Consider the following 10,270-nt stretch of genomic DNA (forward strand, 5'->3'; position numbering starts at 1 on the left):
GCGGCGTGGGATGTTCTCGCAAGTTCCTACGCCGGTGAGAAATTGAAGAAAGTACGGCTTCAAACTCTAAGGCGACAGTATGAATTGCCAGGCATGGAAGAGAGTGAGACAATTGCTACCTATTTCACTCGTGTTCAAACCATGACAAATCAAATGCAATCGTGTGGTGAAACTCTGTCTGATGAGAAGATTGTTGAGAAGATATTACGATCGGTGCATTCGTGATTTGATCATGTCATGGTAGCGATTGAAGAATCGAAGGATCTATCAACGCTAAAATTGGAGGAGCTTCAAGGATCACTTGAAGCACATGAACAACGAATGAATGAGAGGAAGTCTGTGAAGCCTAGCACTGAACAAGCACTCATGGCAGAAAGTGGAAACAGAAGTCGTGACAGTCAAGGAGGACGTGGCAGAAGTAGAAACAATTACAGAGGAGGAAAAGGCAGAGGTAACAATTGTAACTCAAACTTTGGTAGAGGAAACTCTAGTAATAATTACAATAGTGAATAAAAGAACAATAGCAGTGAGAATTATAGAAGAAGAGGTGGAAGAGGTGGTAGAGGAAGAGGTGTAAGAGGAGGAAGAAAAACTGATAAGAGTCATATTCAATGCTATAATTGTGAGAAATACGGTCATTTTGCTGATGAATGCTATAGTAATCCAAGCCACACTGATGCAAGATTGGCTCAAGAAGAAGATGAGAAGGAGGAAATTCTGTTAATGGCAGTAGAGGAGGAAATTGGTGATGACTGATGATGGAGTGGAAGAAGTGAGAAAGGAGAAAGTAGATATAGAAGAAGTGTTATATATGGTGATTGTGAAGGATGATTGTGATCATGGTGTAACTGGTTCCTTGACACTGGGTGTTCAACACACATGTCAGGAAAGAAGGAATGGTTTGTTGAGATAGATTTCACTGTCAAAAGCAGGGTGAGGTTTGTTGATGACAAGACTATGAAGGTTGAAGGTGTAGGAAAGGTGATGATCAGGAAGAGAGATGGATCTAAATGCTTTATTTATGGAGTGTTGTATGTTCTAGGAATGAAGAGCAATCTTTTGAGCATTGGACAGCTACTGGAGAAAGGGTACAAGATGGTGTTGGAGGATTGTGCCATGAAGGTGTATGACAATGAGAGGAGATTGTTGATTAAAGCAAATTTGTCAAAGAATAGAACATTTAAAGCTGAGCTAGATGTTCTAGTGCAATAGTGTTTAGCATCAACAATTGACAAGGAAGAATGGCTATGACATTTTCGTTATGGTCACTTAAACTTCACTGATCTGAATAGGTTACAGAGTAAGGGAATAGTGAAAGGAATTCCTCATATCAAGGTGCCAAATGATGTATGTGGAGAATGTATAAAAAGCAAGATGTCCAGAAACTCATTCAATCAAAATGTATCCACAAGATCCAAGAGGAAGCTGCAAGTTGTTTTTTCTGATGTATGTGGACCAATTCAACATATGACTCCTGGAGGTAACAAATACTTTGTTACATTTATAGGTGAGTTTAGTAGAAAACTTTGGATTTACTTGATTAAGAGGAAGAGTGATGTGATTGAAGTATTCAAGAAATTCAAAGTTTCAGTGGAGAAACAGTGTGGAAAGAATTTAGAGATATTAAGAACGGATAGTGGGGGTGAATATGTATCTGCTGAGTTTGCTGAATTTTGTGAGAAAGAAGGCATCACACATGAAGTAGCACCTCTATACACTCTTCAACATAATGGAGTAGCTGAGAGGAAGAATAGAACTTTGTTGAACATGGTGAGGAGCATGTTAAAGAGCAAGAAACTACCAAAATATTTGTGGGGAGAAGCTGTGAACACTGCTGCATACATCTTGAACAGAAGCCCAACTTGGAAATTGGAAAATATAACACCTGAGGAAGCTTGGACAGGAGTGAAACCAAGTGTGTCTCACCTCAGAGTGTTTGGATCTATTTGTTATAGACATGTACCTGACCAACTGAGAACTAAGCTTGATGATAAAGGAGAAATGATGATATTGATTGGATATCACTCAACTGGAGGTTATAAATTGTTGAATCCAATGAACAACAAGATAGTGATAAGCAGGGATGTAGTGGCGGATGAAAGCAAGGATTGGGAGTGGAATGTCACACCAGAGATAGAAAAATAGAATCAAGTTGAATTGCAACTTGAAGACAGTGACTCTGTGACTGTGCAGGAAAATGAAATTGGAGAAGGCAGTGCTGAGGGGCCAAGAAGATCTTTGAGACAGAGACAAGTCCCTCAAAGATTAAATGATTTTGAATTGTTGAATGATGGTGCAATTAATGATGAAGGAGAGATAGTGCATTTTGCACTACTAGCTGAATCTGAGCCACTCACAGTGGAAGAAGCAATGCAGAATAAGAAATGGATTAAAGCTATGAATGAAGAGCTTAATTCCATAGAAAAGAATAATACTTGGGAGTTAGTGGAACTACCAAAGAATAAGAAAGCCATTGGAGTGAAGTGGGTGTATAAGGTGAAAGTAAATCCCAAAGGAGAAGTGGTGAGGTATAAGGCGAGATTAGTAGCAAGGGGATTTCTCCAAAGGCAGGGCATTGACTATGAAGTATTTGCACCTGTGGCTAGATTAGAGACAGTGAAAGTGGTGGTGGCACATGCAAGTTTGAGAGGGTGGAAACTACATCAACTTGATGTAAAATCAGCATTTTTGAATGGTGATTTACAAGAAGAAGTGTACATTGATCAACCACCTGGGTTTGTAGTGAAAGGCAGTGAGAGCAAGGTGTTCAAATTAAGGAAGGCTTTATATGGGTTGAAACAAGCACCACGTGCTTGGAACATGAAAATAGATAAGAGCTTGACCAATTTGGGTTTTGTGAAATGTAGGTCTGAGGATGGAATGTATGTGAAGTCAGGGGGTGAAGACATTATGATGCTATGCCTTTATGTTGATGATCTGTTATTGACAGGAAACAATGAAGCAAAAGTGAATGAATTTAAGAAAAATCTGATGGATGAGTTTGACATGACTGACCTGGGTGAGTTGTCATATTTTCTTGGAATTGAATTCAAGAAGTGTAGTGAGGGAATTGTTCTCACACAGCAAAAATATGCTACTGATATTCTACATAGATTCAATATGCAACACTGTAACAGTGCTGAAACACCTGCAGAAGTTGGATTGTGGCTTGATAGAGATAGTGAAGAGGACTTAGTAGATGCTACTGAGTTTAGAAGGATTGTTGGGGCATTGAGATATCTCTGCAACACCAGACCTGATCTAGTTTTCAGTGTTGGTCTGATTAGCAGAGTTATGGACAGGCCTAGAGTATCACATCTCAATGCAGCAAAACGAATATTGAGATATGTGAAAGGAACAATTGGTTATGGAATTTTGATGCCCATTAACCATAGTGAAAATACAAGAAATCTATATGGCTATACAGATGCTGATTGGTGTGGAGACAAAAGTGATAGGAAGAGCACTGCTGGGTTTGTTTTTCTAATTGATTCAACACCAATTTCTTGGAGCTTGAAGAAGGAATCTATGGTTGCACTTTCATCGTGCGAAGCTGAATACATTGCTGCTGCAATGGGAGCTTGTCAAGCAGTGCGGCTTGATACTTTGATGCAGGAACTGAAGATCAAAGAAGAAGGTCCAGTTGAGCTATATGTAGATAACAAATCTGCAATCAAGTTAGCCAAACATCCAATTGCACATGGAAGATCAAAGCACATTGAAACCAAATTTCATTTCATAAGAGACCAAGTTGCGAAGGGAAAATTCAAGTTGAAGTTCTGCAGATCAGAAGATCAGCTTGCAGATATATTTACCAAGTCCTTGAAATCTGAAACCTTCAAGAAACAGAGAAGCATGCTGAATATTGTTGATAGCAGGAAACTAGCTTAAGGGGGTGTGTTAAACTCAATAGAATAAATAAGCTAGTTATTGATTGATATAGATATTGCCACGTTTAATAAGTACTCTCCTATATGTTGAACCACATACTAATTGTGTTGATTGAGTATTAGCCACGTGCTACTTCAGTGGCATAAAAAACTAGTTGATATAATATCATTTCGTGTATTTGATCATAATAACAAAAAAACAGAAATAATTTATGTTGTAACTGTTTTCCCCTTTCTCTCTCTCGTTCTTGGAAAAGTGTATGTGCGTGATTTTTTTTGATGAATTCATACTCCAACAATACTTTGCTTACAATTTTTGCATATATATATATATATAAGCTCGTTAAAACAAAAAAAACAAAAACTGTATGTGCATGCCATTCTATTGTAATATGATATCATTCTTATGTAATATTTGATCATTGAGTATGCCATTATATATTCATTGAATGACCTCAAAATAACAATTCTCTTCTTAACAAATATTGGATTATTTATTTCAGGAAAGCCTCTCTGTTATGAGTTTTGTTGATACAGATGTTGGGGATGTTGTGCCAGTGAACTGTTATGAGTTTTGTTGATACAGATGTTGGGGATGTTGTGCCAGCGAAGCCTCCCCCAATAGAAAGCACCCCTTTCAAGCTTGTGGAGACCGTCCAAGATTTGAAAGCACCCCCATTGAGTATGCTGCATTCTGCTGATGAATTTGCAGTAATAACAAACATCACTTCATTGTGCATTAAGATTTACTTTGAACTTTCCTTCTTGACCTATTATGTGTGCAACTATATATAATGATTTATGATCTGTAATATTTAGGTTGATTTGGAGCATAATCAATATCGCACTTTCCAAGGCTTGACTTGCCTGATGCAAATCTCAACAAGGACTGAAGATTTTATTGTTGACACTTTGAAACTTCACAGTTCTATTGGGCCCTATTTGAGGGAAGTCTTCAAGGACCTTTCCAATAGAAAAGTTAGTGGCACATGATTGATTTTTCTTTCAATTCATCATATTTGTTTCATTTTTTTGACCCTATTTATGGTTAATTGGGTTATGCATGGAGCGGACAATGATGTCATGTGGCTTCAACGAGACTTTGGAATCTACATTTGTAATTTGTTTGACACTCATCAGGTTTGCTTAAAATGAACCAACTATTCATTCAATATTAAATTATTTCCCATATTATTTATGAAGGCAACAAATTGTATTAGTTTGTTTAGCAACCTGAAAAATTTGATAAAACGATGCACGTGATTTCTTATCACCATAATCTATATTCCTTGATCACATTCATATGTTTTCAATTTATTACTATAATATTTTTTTCATTATATCATGGAGACTAATATATTTTAATTGAATTTATTAGGCTTCAAAGGTGTTAAAATTGGAGAGGAGGAGTTTGAAGTATCTTCTTTGTCATTTTTGCGACATTACTGCAAACAAGGAGTATGCTGTCTTTATTTTTACACTTGAACTTTCTCGGACGATTTTTTCTGTTTTTTAAATTAAATTCTGGAAGGTTTACAAGTGAACTACTTGCAGATAGCAGAGTGCAGATTGGAGACTACGCCCCCTTCCTTATGAAATGGTAAGGTATAAAAATATTTTTGAACTTATCACATTTGATCCTCCTTTTGATCATTCCTTTTGTTTTATTCGCTTATTCTTTTTGCAGGGCTAGATTTTAACTGCCTTGGTTTTCTAAAATGTACTGTGGTTGTAATTAGTAATATGACTTTGTGGTATTGTTCAGCAAACAAAACCCATAGAATCTGGTAGTCCTAGGATGTATGCCATTTCCCCTGTATTTTAGCAGGGTTGACCTGCAACTGCCCTAAGGCTACAGTGCATAACAAGTTTTATAATTCATAATGAAGTTTCTATTCTGTACTTAACACCTTACAAACTTGGGAGAATTTTATCTGTAGTAAAATAAGCAAATTAAAAATGTTACAAGAATGTTGATGTTTAATGTTATGACAAATCTTCTTTCATTTTCCCCTCCCTCAAAATAATTTATTCTTTGAGCTTGCTTTTAGCTTGATAGTTACCAGTATACTGTCATGGACACCCTAATTACTGTAATTTATTGAATTATTATTTTTGATGACAGATATGCTAGAGAAGATACACATTATCTGCTATACATATATGATTTAATGAGGATTGAGTTATTTTCCATGCTTAATGAGCCTGAAAGTGTTGACGCTCCACTGGTAGAGGTAATTATTTATTTCTCATTGCTATTTTGTTTATCAACAAAATTGATTTAGTAGAGCATCTATTTTATAGAGTCCAGAAACATATTTTAGTTGCTTCATAATTGACACGTTGAGATCAAACTAATTAGATGAGCATGATATCAAACTAATTACACGAGCTTATCTATCCTTGCCACAAACCATTGGGTGTTCCCTTGGACTACTTTGTCTCACAATAGCTTGAACTTTTACTCTTGTTGCTTTCTTGCAATGGTTCATGAGACCTTTTGACCTTTCCTCGGTACAAAAATTAATTTTTTTTTCAATACTTTAATTAATTGAAAGGTAACACAAAAATCTATATGGTTGACTCATTGAATATTTTTGTCACATGACTAGAATTTCTTTTGAATTATAGGTCTACAAGTGCAGTTATAAGGTCTGCATGCGCCTATATGAAAAATAACTTCTGACAGAGAAATCCTTCCTTCGTATATACGGGTTTGTTACCCTTTCAGTTGTAATTATTTCAATATTTTATTGGTTTGTATATAAGTAAGGAGTGTTATATTCTTTTGGTACAGGTTGCAAGGCGCTGGTTTCACTGCTCAACAACTAGTCATTGTTTCGGTAAGTTACTCTTCAATTTCTATTTTGTAATACAAAGATTATTTAAATAAGGAACAAAGGGCTGCTTTATTTTCCGTCCACCACTATTTTTGAAATGAATAAAAAAAAATTTCAAATAAGAAGTCCTTTGAGATAAACTTTGTTGTAGCACATTGATTTCTCTATATATCTTGAAAGAGTTTGGTTTGGATACCTAGAAATTCTAATGGCCTTTATGTACCATCAGATTTTATTCTGTGGTATGAGTCCTTTTTACATGTTTTTATTTTTCAACGAAATCCATAATAGTATCCAAAAATCAAAGACATGGTGTGTTGTATATTTATATTGCATTCAATTAGTATTTCCTTACTTTCTAATTTCTATTCTCAAAATCTATTGTAGTTTACATTCTATTTACATGGCTCATGCAGGGTTTGTTTAAATGGCGTGACTTTGTTGCCCGTGTAAAGGATGATAGCACGGGATATGTATTGCCAAATAAATCAATTCTTGAAATTGGTAAAAGAAACTTGTGTAAATATTTATATACTTTTTTATCTCTTTAGAAAGTTGGCTGTATCATGTAAACTTAATTTTTATTTTCGTGTTTCACAGCTAAACAGATGCCTGTCACTGCAAACAACCTTCGTCTATTGGTGAACTCGAGGCACCCATATGTTGAACACAATTTGGATAGTCTTGTCGACATAATTAGGCATTCTATTCAGAATACTTCAGCATTTGAAGAAATTGCTCAATTATTGAAAACAGGACATGATGTTGCTACCATTGCTCAACAATTGACTCGACATCCTGCCCAGGAACATAACAGGCACCCCATTAGGATCGGCAGCCAAGTGATGGAGGGTAATTTTCACAAAGTATTAGGTTCAAATATCATTCATCATTGGCGGAGGCATGGTGTTGTAAGTCATCAATTGTTTGACTGGCAACATGTGCTTGTGCACTTTTCAACTCCTGTTGTACAGTCCTGCCGCTACTATTGAAGAAGGCACGAGCCATTAGAATTGCCTGAGTGATTGGAGGAGGGTTTAGGTAGTTTTCACGAAGTATTAGGTTCATATCTCATTCACCAGTGGTGGAGGTATGGTGTTGTAAATCAATAATCACAAGTTCATAGTATTGTTGTTTGATCTAACAGAACCTAGTATATAATAACTCTATATTACAGTCCTCAATTCATATGTAATAAAATTTTCAATTGCTCTCTTTTCTCTCTCAAATTGCATTCTATAAGTTAGCACCCATTTTTTCCATTTATTGATTATGTTAAAAGTTATTTCTATGTCTTTTGTTGAGATTTTTAATAATTATCTCATCAAAATTGAGAGCTCCTTTGGCTGCTGCCTTTGCTTCTTCTAGAAGGCCATCTGAGACCAGTATATCTAGTAGCATATAGACTAATAATATAGTCTACATTCTAACTCGAAGCATAGCCTCTTTTATGAGGATGACCGAAAACTTTACTCGAATGCATTATTTCTTCCTCAGAATCAGTGTCCATCATATTCCTGGCCATGAGGTATAGGAACTCAGGGAAGTTAATGGTATCCCATTGGCATCTATCTAATCATGTATTGAAGCTCTGCCTCAGTTTGGGTTTTTCCCCAATGAATGCGTAACAGTTCTTAGATCCTTGGTTGTGATGCAACCTGCAAGTCCAACACTATAACAATCAAATCAATAAACAGCTTCAAATTCATAATTAATATTCAAATCCAGAAATGTAACAAAGGCCATGAGAGAACACATGTAGATATAGCAAAATAAAAGTGAGAACCACTTGAAATCAGCATAGCTTCTATGACTCCCAAATAACGCCCTCCAAATGAATTTCGAAATCACTTTGATGAGAGGACCAGTGTTGGTTTTTATGTGAAAGTAAATTGAGAAAGGTTGATATTCAAATACGTTTGGTTTTGGTCATTTTGGAAATAATTGTCTAGTTTAATTGCATTTTCTATTCCTAACTTTTTTAATTTTTGATAAATTATACCCCTATAAATTTTACCTTTAACTTTTTGATAATTGTAGTTTTTACTTCAGTTTTTTTTTGATAATTTTTACTTTTAACTTTTTCAATAAATTTTATTTTCAACTTTTACGCGATCACATCAGTTCTACTACAAAAGATAAAATCATAAGTTTTTCAAAAGGTTAAGGTAAAATTCAACAACAAAAATAAAAAAAATAAAAAAATAGGAGTAAAGATGCAATTAAGCATACTTGTTTTTATTTGAAGAGAAAGTACGACAAGAAATCCTCATAAATCTTTTAAAAAATGAATTGCGTCTCTTGTTGTCGCTAGTTTAGAATCGATTAGAAGCTTAAGTAATATTTTCTTCCCGCAATTTATAAACGTGCAAGAAACACTCCTTCACATTTATCTTCACTTTTCTCAAATTTAAACAACACTTCGTGAGTTCTCTCATGCTATACTTCGAATTTCTTCAGATTTAAAAACTCTTTGTGAGTTTTCTACATTTGCTCTCGAGCCTGAGTTTCTCTCCAATTCCCCTAAGGTTAGGTTTGGAAATCTTCTATTCTGAATCTTACATTCTCCGATTTCCCTAAATTGCATGCATGCATACATTCTCTTCTATTCTGAATCTTACATTCTCTCTGAAATCTATAGGTTCTTGTGTTGGAGCTCTACATAAGCTTTGGTTTCTACGAGGTTCCTCTATGCACAACTTTTGCTATCACATTTTCTTATACACTTTCATTTATGTACTTGTTGATTATGCATGCTCTTGCTATGCATTGTGCCACTGTGTTTATTGTAACATCCCAATTTTTCGTAAATAAATTTAAAAAGCTTTTTAGTAAAAATAAATAAATAAATAAATATAGAGCAAATAATAGGCTGAGTACCGTAGGTATAAATAGTTATGTTAAGTCTGCCTCCTTTTGGCCTCATTTTCGTTTTTCCTCTTCTCCTCTCAAAACCCTTTCTTCTTCTCGCAGCCCACCAAACCTGTCTCATTAAAACGACGATCTCGAACTCGTTCACCGTTGGATCGTCGTGAAATTTGAGTATCATGTTCGCAACCCAATTCCAAACATTCTCACCGTTGGGAATTTAAAAATCATATCTGAGCTTAGAGAAAAGCCCTTCGCATTGTAGCATTTTAATTTCCCGCATAAACCCAAAACTGTCTCGGTAAAACTATGATCCCGGTTTCGTTAGCCGTTGGATTTTCATGAAATTTGGATATGTTGTTCGAAATTCAATTCCGCACGCTTCCACCGTTGGGATTTGCGAGACAATATTTGTGGAGGAAGAAAAAGGAATCGCATGAAGACAGTACAAGTGGAGGTTTCAATCTCTTCTCCGTCTCTATGACGTTTGGGAATTCTATCGGAGCAGTCGGAGGAATAATTGAAAGAATTTCAGGGAACCGCTAGAGATGTTGCTATCGCTGGCTGAAGACACGTGAGTCCGCTTAGAGGTAAGGGATGAGTTATTCACAGTTGGGGCTTAGTGAGCACATGTGTAGGGATCCTTAGAGGATTAAATTGGGGTTTTATTTT

The 10,270-nt window shown here is 35.7% G+C and overlaps 1 protein-coding gene and 1 pseudogene across 1 annotated transcript; both read left to right on the top strand.

The window, feature by feature from the left end:
• Positions 1-237: 237 nt before the first annotated feature.
• LOC121174836 (uncharacterized) lies at positions 238-1,212 on the top strand. The gene is made up of 2 exons (XM_041015261.1): positions 238-451; positions 887-1,212. The coding sequence occupies exons 1-2, from the start codon at positions 238-240 to the stop codon at positions 1,210-1,212; spliced, it is 540 nt and encodes a 179-aa protein (XP_040871195.1).
• Positions 1,213-4,457: 3,245 nt separating this feature from the next.
• On the top strand, positions 4,458-7,901 carry LOC100802080 (protein RRP6-like 2; annotated as a pseudogene).
• Positions 7,902-10,270: the final 2,369 nt, after the last annotated feature.

The sequence above is a fragment of the Glycine max genome, chromosome 5 (assembly GCF_000004515.6).
Source record: "Glycine max cultivar Williams 82 chromosome 5, Glycine_max_v4.0, whole genome shotgun sequence".
Taxonomy (NCBI): domain Eukaryota; kingdom Viridiplantae; phylum Streptophyta; class Magnoliopsida; order Fabales; family Fabaceae; genus Glycine; species Glycine max.